This window comes from Protopterus annectens, chromosome 4.part1 (genome assembly GCF_019279795.1).
Source record: "Protopterus annectens isolate FY-2018-M chromosome 4.part1, PAN1.0, whole genome shotgun sequence".
NCBI classification, from domain to species: domain Eukaryota; kingdom Metazoa; phylum Chordata; order Ceratodontiformes; family Protopteridae; genus Protopterus; species Protopterus annectens.
In genome coordinates, this window is record NC_056734.1 from 422,422,067 (window position 1) to 422,444,864 (window position 22,798).

The following is a 22,798-nucleotide window of genomic DNA, read 5'->3' on the forward strand; positions in this document are numbered from 1 at the left end:
TTGTTTATATACCACATGACTGTGGTGTTGTCCGTCTTTATCAGTAGTTGTCCTGGATGAAGTAAGTCCTTGAAGGCTGTTAGGGCACTTTGAACAGTTAGCATCTCTTTCTGGTTGATATGTAGATGTATTTGTTTTGGTGCCCATATACCATGAATGCATCTTCCTGCCATGTGGGCCCCCCAGGCATAATCTGATGCATCTGTTGTCAAAGTTTGGCTGGCAGGGGGTAGAGTGAAGGGCCATCCCATGTTTTGGTGATAGGCCTTTGCCCACCATAGAAACTCCTGTTGCAGGCAGGGAATGAGAGGAATCATTGTTTCCAGACTGTGTGAATGTTGACTCCATAAACTTTTTAGGTACCACTGAAGTTTCCTCATATGCAGTCTTGCATATGGAATTAGTAGGATGCAGGATGCCATGAAGCCCAGAGCCTGCAGAATTTGTCTTGCAGAAGACTGGGATTTTGTTGCCATCAGTTTGAAGTAAGTAGTCAGTTGCCTTTGTTTGTCTGGCGTAAGATAAGCCATCTGGGCAGTTGTATTCAAGCTTGCACCCAGGAATGTTATCTTTTGAGGGGGTACCAGTTGTGATTTATTTTTGTTTATTGTGTACCCTAGGCATGTTAAAAGCCTTTTCACAAATGCCAGGTGTCGAAGAAGAGTGTCCTTGTTCTCTGCTTGAATGAGACAGTCGTCCAAGTAAGGATATATTTGTATACTTTTTTGTCTGCAAAATGCAATTCCTGGTACCAGGCACTTTGTAAAGACCCTGGGCGCAGTAGATAAGCCAAAGGGCAGTGCAGAGAATTGGTAATGCATTAAGCCAGCCTTGAATCTGAGGTATCTTCTGCACGACTGTCTTACTGGGACATGCAGGTATGCCTCTTTTAGGTCTAATGTCACCAGCCAAGCATTCTTGCCCAGCATGGGCAGAAGCTGCTGTAAAGTCAGCATTTTGAATTTTGGAATATCCAGGTATGTGTTTAAAATTGATAAATCCAGTATTGGCCGGCAGGCCTTGTCCTTTCTGGGTACCAAGAACAGTCTTGAGTAAAAACCTTGTCCTTTTTCCTGTTCTGGTACTGGTTGAAAGGCCCCCATATCCATGAGGGACGTAACCTGTTTCTGTGCCTCTGGCCATTGATTTTTGGGCAGATATGGCCAATCGTTTGCCATTGGCAGAGTCTGGAAATGGAATCTGTATCCCTGTGATACTATGTTTAGTACTCACTTGTCCTGGGTTAATAACTGCCAATTTTGAGCAAAAAGTGCTAATTTTCCCCCTAAGGGTGCTGTCAAAAGATAAGTGCTTGGTGTAGGCAGAGGGAAGTCATTGGGACTGTTTTCTGTAGGTTTGCGCTTTATCTCCCCCTGATTTGGAGGTAGATGCGCCCCATTGCTTTGACCTGTATGAATCTTGCACCTGGTATCTGGAACCCTTTGGGCGTCTGGATTTGCCCCTTTGAGCTCTGTCTGACACAGGAAAGGACCAATTTTTTGTAGGCCAGTGTCTACTGAATCTTGGTGGCTGCACTTGTAAGAAGTCTTTAACAGTTTGCATATACTTAGCTTTGTCTTCCATAGGTTCATAAGTTGATACTAGACTATGTGCCCTAGGGCATTTATAAGCCTAGCCAGAGTGTGTTTGGCTTTTGCCGCCCTATTAGATTAGTAGTCTGTGCCTTTTCTATAGTAGGTCACAGAAGATAGCCCTTTTAAGGTTAGTTTGCTGTGCCTCTGTCTAGCAGGGACACAGAAGAGATCCCAGGGGTAAACTTACGATCTCCCATCCACTCGTCAAAATTTCTCTTGAAGAGGGTCAGTGAGGGGCTCTGCCTAACTTGGACTGGGATTTTGTTCCAGAGTGAGGGGAGCCACTGGGATATGAATCTGTCCCTCCAGCATGTCCTATTTATTTCTGTGCTGAGGTTTAAGTCCCTGGAGCGTGTAGCTCTTTAAAACCTCTTCTGCCTTAATACCAAACAGAGAATCATGCTGTAAAGGTGTATCTAGCAATTTAGCTTTAACATGATCAGGCAAATTTTGTTCCTTTAGCCAGGCATGCCTCCTAATCACAGATCCAGTAACTGCGGCCCTGCAGGAGGCCTCTAAGGAATCAAAACCACATTGCAAAGTATGCTTTCCAACTTGTTCAGCTGCATGCAATAATTCCTGCAATTCTTTATTTTCTGCACATTCTGAAATCAGCATCATTTTCTGTTTCAGCAATCCCATAACATGTTGTTGGTACTTAAGCATATGAAATTGACAGTTTAAGGCCCTGACTGCCAAGGTTGCAGATGTATAAACCTTTTTTCCCCCATCTGTCTAGTGCCCTTGAATCTCTGTCAGAGGGGGTAGGATTTTTTGCTGTTGAGGCCTTAACTCCCTTTGGACCCTGTGAAATAGTTTCAGGATCAGCAGCAGGGTTTCTAAATAAAAATGTATGTGAGTCAGGAACCCTGTAATATTTGTCAGGCTTACTGGAAGCCGGAGGTAGGGAGTCAGGGGTCAAGCTTGACTCTGAAAACACATCATCCACAATGTCTAAAACATGGGGAATGGCTAAAGGCTTGTGCTGAGGGAGAAGAAGGAAATCCCTGAGCCTCTTTTTTTGATTCTGAGAAGTCTTGACTCTCCCAGTGAAAATGCTCCCTCAAAGTATGCAAGGTTTCTCCAAATGAATAATCCATAGGAGGAGATGCAGATGGAATAGACTCCTCAGCATCAGAATCCTCATAGGGAGGTATAGATAATTCCTGATCAGAAGAGGAATCAGAAGAAATAGAAACCTGATCTGAAGACTCATAATCAGTGTCTTGCCTAGGCCTCTTATCTGGAGGGGGATGGGTACCCCTGATCAAGGTAATAAGGTCTTCAGCCATTTTGATCATCTGTTTTTTAGGCATAGAGGCCTGTGCATGTGGCTCATGCGTTGGTTTTTTAGTTTTAGAAGTTGCCTTTGACTTTGGTTTTGCAGCTGTCCTGTCGTCGGTTTGATATATAAATGTTGAGGTCTGAATACACCCTCAGAAGCCGGTGCCTGCTCAGTGGCTCCGGACCCATCCGAGGGAGATACATCCGTCGGTCCAATACCTTGAGTACCTTGCGGCATGCCGGACTCCACATGGGTGTCAGCAGAGGTCTGCGACTCAAAGGTAGCGGGTATCAGGGGCTGCAAAAGCACCTCACTGAGTATCGGCGAACCGGCGACTGGCTTAGGAGAAGCTTCGTCGTCGGTTTTGGATCTCGACTGCCTTTCTCTGTCCTTTTCTTTGAGTTTTTTATGTACTCCAGAAGTCGGATTGCTATCCGACGACATTTCTGGGTAGTTAAATCTGTTTCCAAAATACTTTGATGCAAAAATATACCGACGCTTAATAGTGCGTTGGTTAAATCTAGCAAAAAACCGACAGCCAGGCACGTTGTGATCAGGGCCTAGGCAAGGAATACAGTATAAATGGAAATCCTTATGAGGTATTTGCTTCCCACAAGTAATACAATTATTAACTTTTTCTGACATCGGTAAAAAGCAAGAAAAAATTTTCCCCAATGGGGTACTTAGCATTAGTGAAGACTTCAGTTCTGAAACTCAAACTCGAATATTTCAGTAGTCGGCCGACCAGCACTTGTGAAATGCTTCTGCTTCGGGCACCGTGCGGCAAGAAAGACTAAAGAAAATGGCGTCGGCTGCATGTTTTATACCCCTGACGACCTGACGTCATGGAAGAAAAGACAGCAACCGATGCAGGACCCAAGACTTTGGAATTCAGGCCGACTGAGGGCAACCTGCCAGAAGATTACCCAAATGTAATGACTGCAACAGTGAAACACGAAGAACATCTACCTTACAGTGTGGGTTGACAGGGGCATTGCCAATAAATCTGTGCCAGTCTTTCCCAGCTCTGCGTGTGTGTGTGTGTGTGTGTGTGTGTGTGTGTGTGTGTGTGTGTCTATGTGAAAATCAAATCTCAAAGAGTGTGTGTGTCAGCTAGATGGAGCAAGGACACAAAGCACTGGTTTCACAGAGACAATGGTGGAGGACTTGGCTTGGACACTCGGCTGAGGACTCTACTCTACAGCTGTGCCAGTGGAGAGTCTTACTGAGGATCTGGGGACAGGGGGAAAACCAGCTCATGGACTAAGTGTATTATCTGTGTGCTCTTAAGGGAAACTGTGCTTGATGAAGAGAGCTGCATCTCGAAATACCAGATGTATCCATTTTTCTTCCAACCGAACATCCCGCTCCACTGTCATTGGTGAGGATTCAGGCTCCTTGATTACTGGCCCAGACAGGGGACATCACAGAAGGCAAGAAGATAACAAATGCAAACAAGTAAGGCTGCAAGACTTTATAAAATACACATACAAAAGCAAACAAACAAAAACCGTCCCTCTGTTCAGCAAATTTATCATGCTCATCTAACATTGACAAGAAATGCAGTTCATTTTCCTAATTAGCTGGCATGCACATTTCATTTAAAACAAGTATGAACAGCTGCATGAAATGTAAATAAAGCAACATAAAGCACATTTAAATGGCTAATATTTAAATAAAACTATGCAACCCATCAAAAAGCAAAAACAAAGAAAGACTATCTATATAACAACAGTTTATATCAATCGTGTAAATATGTTGTAATAATTCAATGTCCATTTCTGGCAATGAAGAAAAGGGACTTCTTTTCATACAGTAAAAAACACACAGAAACCTACAAGTACCCCAATATTCAGCCCAATAAACAGCATTAAAAAGTCAATACAATCAAAGGGAAAAACAAAAACAAGAACTAAATTGGTCTAGACTTGCAATTATTTGGAAAGAAATAACATGATCCTTCAACTAATTCCCACAAATCCAAAAGTGATCCACCCACTAGCAATTCCACCTCCTTTACCAACAGCTATGCACACCGTCTACAGACTTCCATAACTAACATTACAAATACATTTCCTTAACTACACTGATCAAGATGACTTCTCTGGCCTACATTATTATACCCGCTTGCCTCCTATGCTGCAACATTTCCACTTTTAAAAATAACAGCCAAACAAACCAAACCCCTACTGCAGAAACTTTAGAGTTCAGGTGCCAACTTCTCCCAGCTTCATCCTAACTTCTTAAGGTCAGCTGCTGAGAAGGTAGCTAAGCAACCAACTCAAGTCTTCAGCCTTTCCTCAACCACATCTGTCCATACTGCAGCCACGCATTCATTATTCCAGTGTCAAAAGTCTCTTCTTCAAAAGAACTGAGCGACCATCATTCCACTTCTGATCTCTGCCCTATTTCAAACATATTTGAAAAACTACTATACAACCAAGTGCTAACCACACTAACAGCTACAGTTTACCTTATAATGCACAGCATGTAATTCTTTCAGCACTTTCACAGTCCTCATAAAGGCTACTGATAACATATATTACAATATGTATGAAGGGAACATCACAGCACACCTGTTCATAGATATGACCAGGTCTTTTAAAACTGTGAATCATGCTACGCATCTTAATAAACTCAGTGTTGGCGTTTACACTGTTCACTGGTTTCAGAGTTATCTACAGAAAATGTCTTTCCATGTTTATTACAACTCTCTTTACTTCATTAGTCTTCTAAACACAAAAGTCCCACAATGCTCTGTTACAGTGACACTACTATTCTTCCTCCTTACCAACGATCTTTTAATTGAGATTCATACCATAAAACTGTTTACCTATACAGACAATATGCTTCTCTTACAGACAATATATTTTCTTTTACAACCAGTAACAGCCATTCCAAATACAAAACAAACCCCAACAAGATTTCACTAAGCTGTGCAATTGGTTTTATTCCAACATCCACCAAAAGAAAGGACTTGCAACGAGTGTCCAAAGGAAGGTCAGAAACCAAGCCCTTTAAGTAAGCACAAGCACTTTATTCACAATAACGCTAAAAAACAGAAAAATACGTTTTCGACACAAAATCCAAGTCTTCATCAGAAGTGAACAATTAACAGTCATCACTGAAACACTTTTATACCTTTCCAGTTGTGCAAATTGAATAATAATTGATCAAATTAGTTAATTGAACAACTAGTATAAATAATAAAATACATAAAATCATTTGTTAAACTTTCCAAGTTAAAATATATGGTTTTGAAATACTGTCCATAAATAAATATATATTGATTCAACAGTTTAAACTTTGAAATTAAAATTATATATCATAAAATTACATTTAATTAATTTAATTTTAAAAACCACATAGTAATTTAAAAGAAAATTGTTTTAAAATTTAAAATTAAATTAATTAAATGTAATTTTATGATATATAATTTTAATTTCAAAGTTTAAACTGTTGAATCAATATATATTTATTTATGGACAGTATTTCAAAACCATATATTTTAACTTGGAAAGTTTAACAAATGATTTTATGTATTTTATTATTTATACTAGTTGTTCAATTAACTAATTTGATTGATCAATTATTATTCAATTTGCACAACTGGAAAGGTATAAAAGTGTTTCAGTGATGACTGTTAATTGTTCACTTCTGATGAAGACTTGATTTTGTGTAAAACGATTTTCTGTGTTTTAGCATTATTGTGAATAAAGTGCTTGTGCTTACTTAAAGGGCTTGGTTTCTGACCTTCCTTTGGACACTCGTTGCAAGTCCTTTCTTTTGGTTTTTGTTATTGAAGACTTGCATACATCTTTCGTTTTGGTTTTATTCCAACATACTTGTAATCAGCTCCAAGAAAACTAATGTAATGATCTTTTCATCTTTGAATAAATGACCCAGTATTCCTCCATCCATACAACTTTATTTATTTATTTATTTATTTATTTTACATTTGTTAACCGGGATGGTCTGACTGGACAAGGTCCATTTACAGCGAAGGCTTGGGAAGAAAAGCTCCACTTAATTAATACAACAGTCAATGATAATAATACATAATGTAAAGTAAAGACTTTGTTATTGACCTGTACTTTGTGCATAATAGAACAGTATGCAAAGAAAGATCATATCAGCAATACATATAAGTGAACATTAAGTTAGTCATCAAAATATACAGACAGAGATCACAACAACATTTCCAAATGTCAAGGGATACCATTTGTTACTTCCATTTTTCCCGAGGGTCTGATAATTGGAGAGAAGAGAGAAAGGTGGTGGCAGCATACACTAGGACTAAGTAACACATGGACATAGCCAAGAGCTAATAAGATGAGCCTTAAGGGCGTTTTTGAATTGTTTGGTATTAGGTGCAGAAGTCACTGAGGGAGGGAGATTATTCCAACTTTTTGCTACACTGTGAGAAAATAGAGCTTTACCTGCTGTGTTATTGGCTGTGGAGATAGAGAGGAGTGATTTTGGCAGAGCGGAGTGGTCAATTTGGAATGTAGTTAGTAGTTCTCCAAGGGCTGGAGTTTTTTCAGGATATTTTAGGTTGTTTTAAGCTGTGACTAGTTGGTGGTAAGTTAATTACTGTGGTAGCTCAAGCCACTGCACTTGCGTAAGAGGTATACATTGGTGTGTTCTAAAGAGGGAATTTTTTGCAAACTTGGCGATTTTGTTATAACACGACTCAAGTTTCTCCAGGTCAGATTTTCTTACATAGGTGAGAATAGGTGCTGCATACATGAGTGTGGAAAGAAGGTGGGTTTGAGCTAGGGTGACCTGAGCTTGATCTGATAGAAAGTCTTTTGTCTGTAGAGGGACCCCATTTTTTTGTGTACTTTTTTAATAGTTTAAGAGATATGAATGTCAAAGTGTAGGTTGTTATCTATTTCGACGCCAAGCAGCTTGGTGTGGAGACAGAGTGAAATGACAGTTCCATTATTGGAAGAGATAGAGAAGGAGAGTGGAGTGGTTTTTGATTTGTTTGGGGTAAATAGAAGTAGTTTTGTTTTGTTGGGATTTAAGATAAGTTGAATGAATATCTGTGATCCACCTTTCTACTGAGGTAAAAGATTCCTGGTCGAAATACTGTAGGCTGGTGAGATTTGGGGTGGAGCAGATCAGGGTGGAATCATCTGCATACTGTATGAGTGAAGCCTGTAGGGTAGAGGTATGTAGATTATTGGTAAAGATAGAAAAGAGGAGTGGACCGGTATGGAACCTTGAGGTACACCAATGGTAGTTGGGAGTAAAGATGATATAACTCCTTGCCACTGGACAGCTTGTTGTTAGTCTGATAGTTTTTAAACCATGCAAAAGTGTTAGAGGCAAAGGATAGAGAGGTAAGAGTATCTATTAGAATGGAGTGGGAAACCATGTCAAATGCTTTGGAGAGGTCCAGGAATATAGCAGATACAAATTTGTTATTTCTATGTTGGTTAACCAGGTTTTTGAAAGAGAGGAGGGCTGAAGTTGTGCTGTGGTGTGGGCGGAAACCATGTTGTGTAGAGGAGAAGAGATTCTTAGAGTCCAGGAAATGCATGACCTGAGAGTGTATGCATTTCTCAAGTATCTTTGATAAAGGAGACAGAATGGCTATGGGGCAATAGTTAGAGAAATCATGGGAAGGGGAATAATGTAAGAGATTTTTCCATAGTTGAGGGATGTGGGATTCCTGTATGGAGCGGATGGTTAAGACTGAGACTGGGTAGGATAGAGAGCCGGCAGCCATTTTTAGGAAATAAGCAGGTAAACCATCTGTTGCAAGAGTAGTGGGTTTACGTTTTAAGAGGTATTTTTTTATTGTTGAGGTTGGGACAGGAGAGAATGTAAAGGGAGGTGATTTGTTAGGAGTTGCTGGTATGGATGAGTAGCTATTTTTGGAAAGCTGAGTTGATAGTAATTTAATGGATTCAGTAAAGTGGTGATTAAATTGGGAGGCTATATCACTATCTGTTTTTGTAGAGGTGGAGGTGGGAGCTAGTCTGGAGGTTTTACCAGGTTTTAGTAGGGGGGTTATTGCATGCCAGAACTGATCATAAAGGTAACATTATTTATAATGCTACCAAACAAATACACCTAGGGCTTATCACTGACCCTTCTCTAACATTTACAGTGCATACTGACTGTACAACAAGCAAGGTACTAACCAAACTTAAACTTTGCAGTAAAATCTCACACTTTCTCTCCCCAAAAGAATGTACTAACCCCCAAACTTGAATATGGACTCCCATACCTAGTTTTACATTCTACGTACAAGATCAACCAAATACAAACAGCAGAAAACAAATTTTGTACATTTATTCTACTGTCTGAACGTTTGCTCTACCACTGTATAAATGCTGTCAGTAACAGATAGAGTTACTTTTCTCTTAAGCAAATCAATTTACACATTCCTAAAACCAGGCTACAGCCAACCACTAAAAAGAAAACTTTCTATTATTGACAGCTCATATGAACTGAGAAGATAACATGCTAGCTTTCTCACTCTGACATGCCCAAGATTCAAAACTGCACTAGGTTAAACAACTTTCTGTAGACTATGACCCAGTACCTGGAACCACTTACCTACAGAATCAAAATGATCAGGAATCCACAAAAGATTTCAAGAAAATACTTAAAATCCATTTCCTCTCAAAATCTTCTTGCAGTTGCTTTAGAAACAATGATTAAAAAACCAAAAATGACAGGCCTGTATTTTGCCACATTATTGCCTCTGCCATGATGTTACAGTATTAACCATTGTGCTAATCATAATTGTCAAACTGATATGATAAAAATAACATATTGTTCTAAATACTGATGGTATGTATATGTTGTTGTGGGCATATTTGCTATTGTAAATACTGGATATATAACACTGTACTATTTTAACAGTATTCTTTTGTTCTATGCCCTGTGAGCACAGATCATGACCGAAAAGGGTCAACTGACTAGTTCATCTACCAGGTCATCAAACAGTAATTAATAAATAAATAAGTAAATAAATAACTTATGGGGAAATAAATCTTTCAGGGTTGAAAAGGCATTATACCCACAATGTCTCACTGTTGGCAACCATTGCTTATGCAGTTATGCAAATACAGTCATATAAACAGAAGTAGGAACCAAGTGTAAATGACATACGGTATGTTAATTGGTATGTTAATTGATTCTGGGTACATTACGTTTACTGCAGATAATTTAACAGCTAGGGGCTTCTCTGCTTCATGTTATTAAGGTGTTCTACAACAACACTGCTCCCTAAACAAAAAAAAAAGAACAGCTACCCTGCTAGTTTTCAACTTTCTGTGACTTCAGCTGAAGGATTCCACACTTGGCATGACAATGCACTGCTCAGATAAATGGTCATGTACAGTACTCAGACTGCATTCTAAATGAGAACTGCTATGACATCTTCAAGAATGGTAGTGTTTATTTCTCTGTAGATGGCATTTTGCTCATTACTTCAGACATATTGCAATTTACAAACGCTTTCAACAAGTAGTTCTGGTCCATATGAGCCTACTGCTCCAGAAGGTATCTCTAAAAAACAGGATGATTTTAAAAAACAAACACATTAAAAAATAAAGATCTTCACTCCAATACGTCACATCTGTGTCTGCATCCAAGCATATCAAACACTATCCATAGTCACCCAGTATTGTATTAAAACTTGATAATTGGAATCACAGTACCTAAAGTGCAACATGCGACAGGATTTCTAGGTGCTTATTACTTGAAAAAATGAATCTAAATGTTGGTGTTCTAAGATAAAGTTAGAAAGTAAGACACGGATGCAGAGCCTTATTACTGTACATACATGAAACTTTCAGCATCCCTACTTGCTCTGGAAAATGTTCTAACTGAAAGAAAGACAATGGAAGACAAACTTGCTTATCCGCTACTGGAAACAATAGCAAGGTGTACTACAGTCCCTTGAGAAGCTGGCTTAACCTCAGACCATCTGCTGCAACAGTTCATGAGTACACAAGAAAACTTTTCTCTTACCTGGGATGCACTGCAAAGATCCATCCTCAGCCCTTATAGTGAAAGTTTCACCTGGATTTACTTGGACCAAGATGACCTAATGAAGAAAGAAAGAAAAAAAATCCAGGGTCAGCGTCCCAAAATATCACTCTAACATCAAGCTATTTACATAAAACAGCACTGCAACAATTTGTAACATAAAAAACAAAGACAGAACAAATGGTATGGAACAGTATAACGCTGATTACTTAGACGTCCTTTTTCATGGTATGTATCCGACGTATCTATGGTACATGTGTATATTCATACATAAACACAGATTATGTATATTATGCATGTATATTTATATGCATCTATTTTATACATATATATATATATATATATATATATATATATATATATATATACACACACACACACAAATCCACACATATACACATATGCATATATATAAGATTACATCCACATGTATGTGCACACTTACATGCACACACACTCATTATGTTGAATGGAAACAATGACCACATTCTCAAGTTACACCTTCTCATAGGTAATTAGTGGTAAGAATGTACAATCATTTTTAATAACTTCCTATAACAGTACATATCAGAATACTCACTTACAGTGTGATATCATCAGTACAATGCAGTCTTCAACCATGTGGTTGACAAAAGTCCTTTTCAATGCTTATGTCAGACCAACGGGAGATGGACACTGCACACAACTGCTGAATCTGCCCGTAATTGTGCTACAGAAACTAAAATGAAATTGTGAAACAAAATCCAATATACCCATTCTGATAGGGGGCAGAATCAGGGTACACTTTCACTGTGTATATGTACCCTCCAGTTGGGTAAACTTTGGTTAGACTAGTAAACTGCTGCAGGAAAGAGTAAAAAAAAATCAACATCCTGCTAAATACAGAGAATAATAGGTTCATGTGGTAGGCATTTGTGGAATATAAAGAAAACCTATCCAGACTGACTGACAAAGCACCATCTGTTACATCCTGCAGGGTTGTGCATCATTTAATTTAAAAACAACTCAAAAACACTATCTGACTAGAGCAGGAAAGTAAACTAAATAAATGAACATATAAATAAATAACAAGTAACCAAAGCACACATACACACACACACACACACACACACACACACACACACACACACACACACACACACACACACACACACACACACACACACACACACACACACACACACACACACACACACAAGATGTGCTGGATAAAGAGCTCAGGTGAAGACCATATACATATTAGTGATTACAGGCTTACAAATGATAACTAAAAGGATGGATTTGTTGGATTAGGCTCAGAAGGAGGAAGAAATTGTCAAGAGTCATGTCATTGAATCCATAGTGTCACTGAAAGAAGTCTACTAAAGTAGTAGCATAAGCTAGTAAGATCTGACTAAGTGAAAACAAATCTAAATGATTTTGTGTACAGTACATATTGTGGTCAGTCTGAGTCTGTCTTCAAAGAATTAAGTAAAAATACCTACAAGTAAATAAAGGTGTGCAGCCTCTTAAATTCATTGCTGCAGTGTTCATTGTTCATAATGAATAAAAAGGTAATGCTCAAAGCAACTGTGCTTTTGGACACAACCTCTTCCATCAGCAGAGTTACTGAAATATTCATATCAAATAGTGACCAAGTGATAACATAAACCACAACTTCAGTGCCAGAATATTTATAAAAGACATTGTGCAAATCAAACTCAAGATATACCACATATAACAGAAAGTTGCTACAGAAATAACAAAACAATAAATAAAAATGAACCAAAATTAATAGAAACATAACATTGTCCCAAAGAAGCTTAAACTAACCTATAACAAAATATTAAAAATAACCAAAACTGGGTAGATTCCAAGATGGCTGCACACTGGATCAAGATATTGATTAGAGCTCTCCCAGTGTCAAAACAGAGACTTTGGGAAAAGCCAGTAAAACCTCCCAATCTTGGTGAAATTCAATTACTGGTTAGTTACTTGGATGTCAGCAAAGAAGAAATCTGGAAAAGAGAAAATCAACTAGAAAAAAAAAAAAAAAAAAGCTCTGCTGAAGAAGTGCCTTATGGCTGTTCAGCAAAATACAGTTGACGTTTTTATTTTTAGTATAGGAGAAGATGGCTTCCAGGAATTTAGATGAAAAATAAACCGTGTTCAAAATAAATAAGATGCTGAATGGATATATAAAGTCAAATGACAAAGGGCTGAAAAGAATAGAAACTTTAAGTAGTTATTCAGATGATCTGATAAAACTGCAGAAATCAGAGGCTGAAGTGAAGGAAAGACTGGCTGAATATGAAGCTTCTCAAGAACTTTTTCAAAATAGTAGAATTATAAGAAAAATTATTGAGAGAAAACTTGAGATTTTCTGTTGTATGAAAGCAACTGGAAGGAAAAGATTGCATTCATTTTTATGAAAGTACACATAAGCAATTGCAATGGTACACCACAGCAGGATTTGTTAATTGAAATGACAAACCATTTGTATGGTCCAAACTCAGCCACAAAAAGCAGCCAAAACTTTATTATTTATTATGCAGTCATTCCAGCAGAAAAAAAAATCTGTTCCTCATAAAACTGTAGTAGAAGGGAAAAATACTAAAAACCTGTGGACACCAGAGTATTTGTGGGAAATGATTACTCAGTGCACACCAGGCAGAAGAGAAGTGAGGTTATCCCTGCATGCATGGGATGTTGGGATGCAGGTGTGAGATTTAAGTTGCTATATCCAGTAGTTTTTGGAATATTTTTTTTTTCTTGGAGGATCAACCACATTTTTGGATGTAGAACAGGTTAAGGGGGAAATAAAGAAGATAACCCAACAAAGAGTAAGCTGTAAGCAGATAGGGGGCTGTTCTTCTCATTCTAACTACTTAGTGAAACCTTTAACATTGTTCCAAAGAAAAATGACTGAGTAACAGAAAGATGCCCAGCATCTGACAACAAATAGTAAGAGTGCCTTGGAACTGAACCAGAGACAGATGTTGGATGGTTAAGATAATACAGCAGAAGACCGGCAACAATATGAAAGTAGTAAATAAATAGAATTCCAAAGTGCTATTTCCATAAGATGCGTTTTAGACATGAGAACTGTGTTTCTGCAAGAAGCGGCTAAAAAGAGACTGACTGGAAGTTTGTTGACTGGGCTAAATTGGAGGAAGGTTTCTAAAACATAATTTCCACTTTGTCATTATGTGTAGATGTGTAATGAAGGTACGGAAGATACAGCTATAATAAAAAAAAAAACATTTATTTGTATTAAAATGTGTATGATAAATGTCTCAGAGTAAACTGCATGTTATATATTACAAAGCAGTTTTGTATAGTATGCAGACATATTTGAAACATAGGATGGAAGGTGTCATCATGACTGTCATTTATGAAATAAATATTAAATTAAGAAGCTACTTTTGTTGAGTATGACGTTTGCCAAAGTTTATACTGTAACAATAAAGGGCTGGATATAACCAATATAACACTGTGATCTTGAGCTGCTGGGCAAAATGTAAAAGTGTATTGATCATATTATATTGTACTAAATATAGTCATTTCCCAATGGAAGAATTAATTCATTTTCTTAATTTATGCTGCTGACAAGGAATATTTCCCAAGAAAACAGGATAGAAAATGGAACACATGAAAAATAATATTTTCAGTACTTAAAAAGATGCTTCTTGTATTAGTAACGCTATTAGCTGTTTTTTTTTTTTTTTTTTTACATAAACAAGAGCCAACAATGTCTGACACTGGATCTACAGTTGCAGACAGTTAATAAGAATATGACTGAAAAATGTGCTCTAGGGCATTTGTTGGCAAACAGCTCAGCGAAACTAAAATGAACATTTGACAGTGACAGAAGTAAATGCTCTTGCAGGTAGTTGCATTCCTGGCAGCCTTGGTATTTATATATTAAATACAACAGTGCACAGTTTAGTGCCTAGTTTAGCCAGTGCACTTTTTCTCAAGGCTAAAAAACACTTAATTGAGAGCATGCAAACTGTTTTTTGTTTTCAGATCTGATATGTAAACATAGATAGGACAAGGACAGATGACATTTGTTGGGTGAGGACAGGCCCTTATATGTGCTTCCAGCATGAATAAACCTAATTTTAGAATAGGTAAAGCCTGTGGGTGTTGCTGTCTGCTTAGGGAAGCTCTGCCTATATGGAAAGGCAACTTACCATTTTAGAAAGTATATATAGTTCTATATGACTGTAGTAAATTAAACTGGATTGAGTGTGGTTTCAAAATGTCTTTAGTGTCTTATTTCTTGAGTGTTTTTATTGAGGCAACAATTTGGGAAAATGTGACATGGGTTAAAACAGAGATGAAAAGCAACAACTACATATAAGATCAGTCTACCAAGCACTAACGTATGCATGTCTGCTGCAAGTTGGAATCATTACATTTAAAATAACTGTCATGCAGAATGTTTGTTTGTTTGTGTCTTTCGGCTTTTCCCGGTTAGGGGTCACCACAGCGGAACTCCGTTCCGCTAATAATTGGTAGTTGATTTTACGTGCCGAGTTACCAGCCCTGATGCACAACCTTCAACGAAGGTACGCCCATTCACGCATGTCTCCACACAGAAGATGCTCTAGCTGAGAATCGAACCAGGCAGCGTCTTACTGTGAGGCGACAATGCTACCGCAGCACCACCACCGCGGGTTTATGTAAAAGTAATGGGTCTATATCACTTCAGTGAAAATTCAGTTCAGTGAATGGCATTTTTGTTTCAGTTACATCGAACATGCCATTCGCTGAATTGTTCACACTAAGATTAGGGTACACTAAGGATCAGGAAATTTGTCCTTATGGCAACTTAAGTTGAATGCCTATGTACCACCAGGCTTAGATGAACTAGTTTCTATTTCCAGTAATTTAAAACTCATATCCTACAAAGTTTGACAAAGTATTTGTTTTTTTTAAAAAATAGTAAAAGGTTAGATATATATATAAACAATAGTATAATTTTAATACAGATAATTTAATATATTTTTATAAAAAAAATGTTTATTTTATATTCCAAGTGGATTGATAGTTTGTTAATTAATGTACTGATGGCATTGGTGCTTTAAAACATGTGTTTTTTAGGGAGGGGTATTTAAGTAGGTATTTGTGAGTATGTTTTAATGGATTCTGAGAAAGTTTTGTTATAATCTTGAAAAAAACACTTAATCCTATAATAAAACTGGGTTGTTGTTTCAGTATTTGTCTGTGTTTCCTTTGTGTTGTAGCTGGGTTCCCACTTTTGCCTTTGGTGGAGTTATGACTTTGATGGAGATACTGACTGGTGCTGCTGCTCAGCCTGGTGTCAATTTGGATGAATTAAATAGCAGAGTTGGGTTATTAACTCAGCTTGTGTAACAGTTGTTTGAACAGACAGAAGCCCCTCCAAATGGTATGCAGAGCAATACTGATTTTCAGAACACAGCGGTATGTTTAAGAACTATTTATTCACCCAGTTGCAGTGTTAATGGTGATCACAGCACAGATGCCCCTGTGAATATAACTTTGAATTCTTGATTAATGCCTTCCTTACTGAAATATCAACAATAATGGACTAACAGCAGGTTCCCCCTTGCATCTTGAGCTAGTAGACTTATTTAACAAACAAGGGGTGGAACTGCTGAGGGTATTAAAAAAACATAACCAGTCTGCCATTGATCAATTAATGAAGGAGGCAGATAATCTTGATCAAGCTATTAAAAAAGGACCTAATGTTCACAATTCACCATGAGGAATAATAATACTTTTTTCACAAGCTGATAGATTAATAGTGGACATCAAGCAAAGAAAGAATAAAAAACATGAATGGGACTGCCAGGAATACCAGGAAGGAAGGGCTTATCCTAAGCCAATAGGCCCACAGGAGAGGTGGGGCATCAATCAAACTCATGAAAGCAACACTGAGGACCCTTTAGAAGTCGAGAATGCCACAGGAGCTGTCCCTCTGGAACAGGTTCCCCTGAGGAGATCCGAAAGAATCAAAACCAGAGGAATTACAATAATTCCACCAATGAAAACATCCATCATCCTCAGGGGAACCAATACAACTTTCACAACCATCGGAAATCCTTTAGAGGGCAGAGGCAGTAGAGTTCCCACTACAACCGAGACAGAGGAATTAACAACGGCTACAAATCTATTTTTTGGAGATGGAGGACGTTCGTAAAATTATGCTCAATGTTTCAGGTGATTTTAAGATTTATAATTTCATGTCTATTGTATTCGACAAAACGATATGTGAATAATTGAGCAAAGGACAGACTTTTGTGCCAGTCAGACATACGCAAATACAAGACTTGTTGGATCTAAAACTGTTCCTTAGGTAATTGAATTTTAAACTATTGTTCAAGGATACAAGTGCTAGACATGAAACAAGTGTTTTGCATAGAAGTAGGATGATTAATCCCTCTCTAGCTCTACCTTTCATTATTTTTGAAAAATTATGTGATTTCAATTTTATAGAGTTTATACAACAAAAAAACTATATGCCCCCTACTGGTAATTTATCTGACAGTGAATATAAGTTGCTAAAGGAATTGGTTAGCAATAAGAACATCAGGGTTATGAAACCCGATAAGGGAGGGAGCACTGTCATCATGTCAAAAATAGAATACATGTATTTTTATTTGCTGAAAAATATTATGAAGAAACTTCTCTAAATTTCATCAATGTTTCTTATAGTAAAATTTGTTTTTTCTTACAGGATATGTTTGAACAGGGTGAAATAACACGAGAAACATTTCAGTTTCTAACTGTGAAATTTCCTGTTGTACCTCCCATATTTGCCATACCAAAAATACATAAAAGCTTATTGACCACCTGATGAGACCAACTGTTTGTACAAGGACTTCCATCACACATCCATTATCTAAATATACAGATGGAAAAGTTAAATGTTTATTAGAAGAACGCACACATTTATGAAAGGATTCTTGGGATTTTGTGGCAAAATGAAGATCGGTGAAATATAGTCCCAATTTAGTTTTTGTTACCATTGATGTGATAAATCTGTTTAACGTAATACCACAGGATGAAGGTATAGAAATGTTTCAAAATGTTTTGAATGAATCCAGAGTGGTTAACTCTAATGAAATGAATTAAGAACCACAAACAAATGTGATGACCAGGAAGCAAATGCTCCTACCGCAAAAGTAAAACACTAAGCACAAAGTCAAAACGCTGAGGAGCAGACCTGGACTGTTCAGCTGTATCAGCACAAGATAAAGTACATCAGCATCAGATAAAATGCATGAACAAATGAGTTTCAATAAGGCAGGAAGCCAAAAAACAAGTCCACATAAAGACTAAAATCCAAATGTTTATTGCAGATAGTGGCAAGCGCTTTCACCCATGTGGGTTTCTTCAAGCCAAAAAGCACTCATAAAACAAAGCTAATTTATACACACATTAATCACAACAACTATTGCATCATATCCTGCTACATTGTTATTCTTAAAGTATTAGCACATCTCAGTGTTGAAAAACATAACCTCTTACATCTATATCAACATGTGCACCATAAAAAATTATGTTTAAAAAATCTATTTATAAAACTAGTACTGATAAAACTAATAAGGCAAATAACAAAAAACTCTACTAAAAATCATTCTCTTCTAAAATTATTAAAAAATCACATGGCATGTATAATGGGCAATCAAAACCTTATTACAAAAAACGTATATATAGAAGCATATATAAAATAAGCAATATGTTGATTCAAAAAGTGCAATCCACAAAAAGCATCAGAAAAACATTTAAAACTTTACTACTAGCTTCCTGCTTTTCAGGGCTGGTTTAACAGAGATTTTATCATTCAAACCAGGCTCCTGCTCCGCCCGTAACATAATGATCCACTTGACTTCTGTTCTCTCAGTCTATATCCTTGTAACCCCCCCCCCCCAATAATAGTGGTGTTAACTTGCAGAACTTGGAACCTAAAGGAATGTTGTGAGTCCGTTCCCTGAACATGCTTTGAAAGAGCATTCTTAGTAGATTTAATGCATATATGATATAGATGTTCCCTAATCCTGTCTCGGAGCCTTCTATCCATTTTACCTACATAAAATGCAGGGCAAGCTGTACACCAGGTAAGGTATACTACATGCTCAGTTGTACAGGTAGCTGCAGAGTTGAACATGAAAGTTCTCCCTGTAAATGGGTGCACAAAGTTGGGGTCACTACTTAAATAAACACAGTAGTTACAACTATTACATGGAGTGGTACCCAAAAGGGGCATGCCGCTTAGATCCGTGTTACTGGCCCTATTATAACATAGCATTCTTTGCAGGTTCTTCCTATTCCTGAACTGGAAATAGGGTCTATCACCTATAATCTCTTTCAAGTATGGATCTACCATGTGGACTCCCCAATTCTTGGTAAAGATTTCCCTGATATCATTAATGTCCTGTGTATAACTAAGGGACACCCTAACCACTGGATCATAATTCCTCTTGATTTCAATCCTGGACTCCATTGCATTTTCAACTCCACTCCTGTCAGCAAAATAAGGGGAGGCAACATCCACTCTAAGCAAGTTCACCCCTTCAAAGCCTGCTGTAACTTTATAGAGACTGTAAGATCTTTCTACTAGTCTATTCTGTAAACCCAACAGTTCCTTTGTAAAACTATCATCTGTAGGGTTCAATCTGGACGCACAAATCGCCTGTCCTCTCACAATGGTGCACGCTGATATAGATGTTAGGTAAGAGGTTGTGTTTTTCAACACCGAGATGTGCTGATACTTTGCGGATACTTTAAGAATAACAATGTAGCAGGATATGATGCAATAATTGTTGTGATTAATGTGTGTATAAATTAGCTCTGTTTTATGAGTGCTTTTTGGCTTGAAGAAACCCACATGGGTGAAAGCGCTTACCACTACCTGCAATAAACATTTGGATTTTAGTCTTTACGTGGACTTGTTTTTTGGCTTCCTGCCTTATTGAAACTAATTTTTCATACATTTTATCTGATGCTGATGTACTTTATCTTATGCTGATACAGCTGAACAGTCCTGATCTGCTCCTCAGTGTTTTGACTTTATGCTTAGTGTTTTACTTTTCCAGTAGGAGCATTTGCTTTCTGGTCATCACATGTGTTTGTTGTTCTTATTTCATCATTGTGACTTGTGACCAGGGAGACATGACTGATTCCAACTTTTCACCTGTGGAGCTACCGTACAACCCGGAGTTCCAACCACAGCCTACATGGTACCCGAGGAGGTTCATAGAGTGCGTTTTGGGTGAAATGAACCCTCTGTTGATGTACGAAGTGAGAGAGAACGGAATAGAAGTTATGGTGGTAGGAGAAGATTCGTGTGGACTTACTGAGGAGTTTAAGCAATTAGAGACTGATTTTCTGAAGCTGAAAAAGCTTTCGACACAGAGGAAACACTTTGAAGTTTGTATAGCAAGAAGAATTATACAGAGAGGTCTGAGGGTTTTAAAGATGCCCACAACGGGAGTGGCTTTTCCTGAGCTGCTGTATAAGTGGCAGCAATTAAACATCGAGGTGAGCATTAAATAAATGACTTTGCTGAATTAATTCTTTTTGCCTGAGGAGGACAGCCTCCGTGATAAAATTAGGGTGAGGCAACATTTTATCCTAAGTATCCAGTAACAGCAGTACATAGTTTAATGGAGCGACTGCTTGATAATGTTTATTTGTTTGAGAAAAAATGATTGCAACAGAAACATAATAAGTTAGAGAGAGACACTATGGACTTCAGGAAAGGACATGTCTTCACTTGGCCCAGAACTAATTTTGTTAGAGCTAATGGGCAAGGTAGAAGGGCCGGGAATTTTACACCCTCCCTTAACACCCGCAATGATGCTAATACAATGTTGGTTTTAAATAATGAATCTTGTAATACTTGTAGTAGTGTGAATGTTTTGCTAGGTCACGATAATGCTGCAACTAATGATGTGGTTGATATGCATGCAGTAAATAGTAATGCGAATTTGAATATTGTCACTGGTGAACATCATAATAGCAATACACAGCTGCAACCGAGTACCCCTGGTGTTGATTCAGTTCAGACGATTGACACCAGGGAAGTTGTGGCTGCACAGAACTTAGTAGCTTTAGATGAGGGTACCTCGGATAGAGCTGAGGGACACAAGATTGGCAACATCACATCTCTGAATACAGATAATAAACATCTAGAGGAATTTAAACCCTCGGTTAGAAGAAAGATAGTGAATCCCCGCCTCAGGAGGGAACCATTGGTCACACTCCTTTCCCCATCAATGATACATACAGGGGAGGAAGGAACAGATCAATGAGCCGAGGGAGACAGAAACGGAAGGTGTCGGGGGAGGAACATTTGGGTCCAACCCTCAAGAAAATGTGGGAGAAAGTACCCAGACATTAGTATGGAATCTCTCCACTAGAAACCTAACCGAGGGAGAATTAGAAGTTTTGAACAAAGGGCTTTCTTTTATACCTTCTGTTAAAAGTGATATTACAGATTTAGTCATGGATGTTAAGTTATTTGGACGCAATGTACAACTTAAATTAGATTATGGCATTCAGCCAGTGGCTGCAATAGGTCCTGTGTTTAAGAAACCGAGCACTTATGTTCCCATGTTGAATCCTTTATTGGATGCCTTTGTCAAGTTGGTTGAGGATGACTTGCACAAATTAGACACTGAAAATAGGAAGAGAAAGTGGTTTGGCAATCTTTGCCCTAAATTAAGAGCTGCCCTGAATCAACTCAGGAATGATACTACGATAATGATTAGCCCTGCGGATAAGGGAGGACCAGTGGCAGTAATGGATAGAGTGAGGTATCAGGATAGCATGATAACCATGTTGAGTGATGATGGATTTTATCTCACTATTTCCATGGGAGATATAGAGGATAGGGTCTTACATATCTATAATATGTTAGATGATCTACGTAGAAGTAAGACAATTAGTTTATATTTGTTTCAATTCTTTTTTGTAGAGAACCCATTGATTCCCGTTATCCAGGGTTTACCCAAGATCCACAAGGACCCTGTTTCTCCCCCCATGAGACCGGTTGTGGCAGGAAGAGGGTGGGTTACTGAACCCATGTCCCTATATTTAGAGAAGTATCTGAGACCAGTAGTTGAGAAATTCCCTTACATTTTAAAAGATACTAAACAATTCCTACTTATGTTATATAGTAAAATGGCTACGTTACCACAAGATTCTGTTTATAAGCTTACCTTGGATGTACAATCTCTGTTTACTGTCATACCTAATGGTGAAGGCATAGAGAGCATACACAGATGCTATATAGAGGAGACAGATTAAACGATAGTACAGATAGATACTGGATATTATTCTTGAGAATAACGAGTTTCTGTTTGGTGAGGTTCCATACATTCAAAAGGATGGCGTGGTTATGGGCACTTCTTGTGCCAATAGCTACGCCAACCAATTCATGGCAGTTTGGAAGAAGGAGAAATTGTTCCCCCTAGAGAGCTTCAAGGGACATGTTATATTTTATACACGGTTTGTGGATGACCTCTTCCTGCTTTGGACAGGAACAGATATAGCGTTACAATGATTTTGGATGAGGTGAATTCACTTACAATTTCACTATGGAAGAATCAGACAGATGGATTTCTTATTTAGATGTGTTTGTAGAACATCTCCCTAGTGGACTGCTCAACACAGGAGTATTTAGGAAATCCTGTTATAAAAATACAGTTTTACACAGGAGTAGTATGCACCCTAGGTATGTTTTTAGAAACATTGTAAGAGGATAGGTGATTTGTGCATCCAGATTGAACCCTACAGATGATGGTTTTACAAAGGAACTGTTGGGTTTACAGAATAGACTAGTAGAAAGTCCAAATGAAGTTACAGCAGGCTTTGAAGGGGTGCACTTGCTTAGAGGGGATGTTGCTGCCCCTTATTTTGCTGACAGGAG

General features: G+C 38.0%; 1 protein-coding gene across 1 annotated transcript in view; it reads right to left on the reverse strand.

Annotated features, from left to right (window-relative positions):
• The window catches only part of FNDC3B (fibronectin type III domain containing 3B), a 2,611,550-nt gene that overhangs the window by 1,763,206 nt on the left and 825,546 nt on the right, over nucleotides 1-22,798 (reverse strand). The window contains exon 5 of the mRNA XM_044070236.1: nucleotides 10,876-10,951. Within this exon, the coding sequence (XP_043926171.1) occupies nucleotides 10,876-10,951 (76 nt within the window). The remainder of the gene's footprint in view (nucleotides 1-10,875; nucleotides 10,952-22,798) is intronic.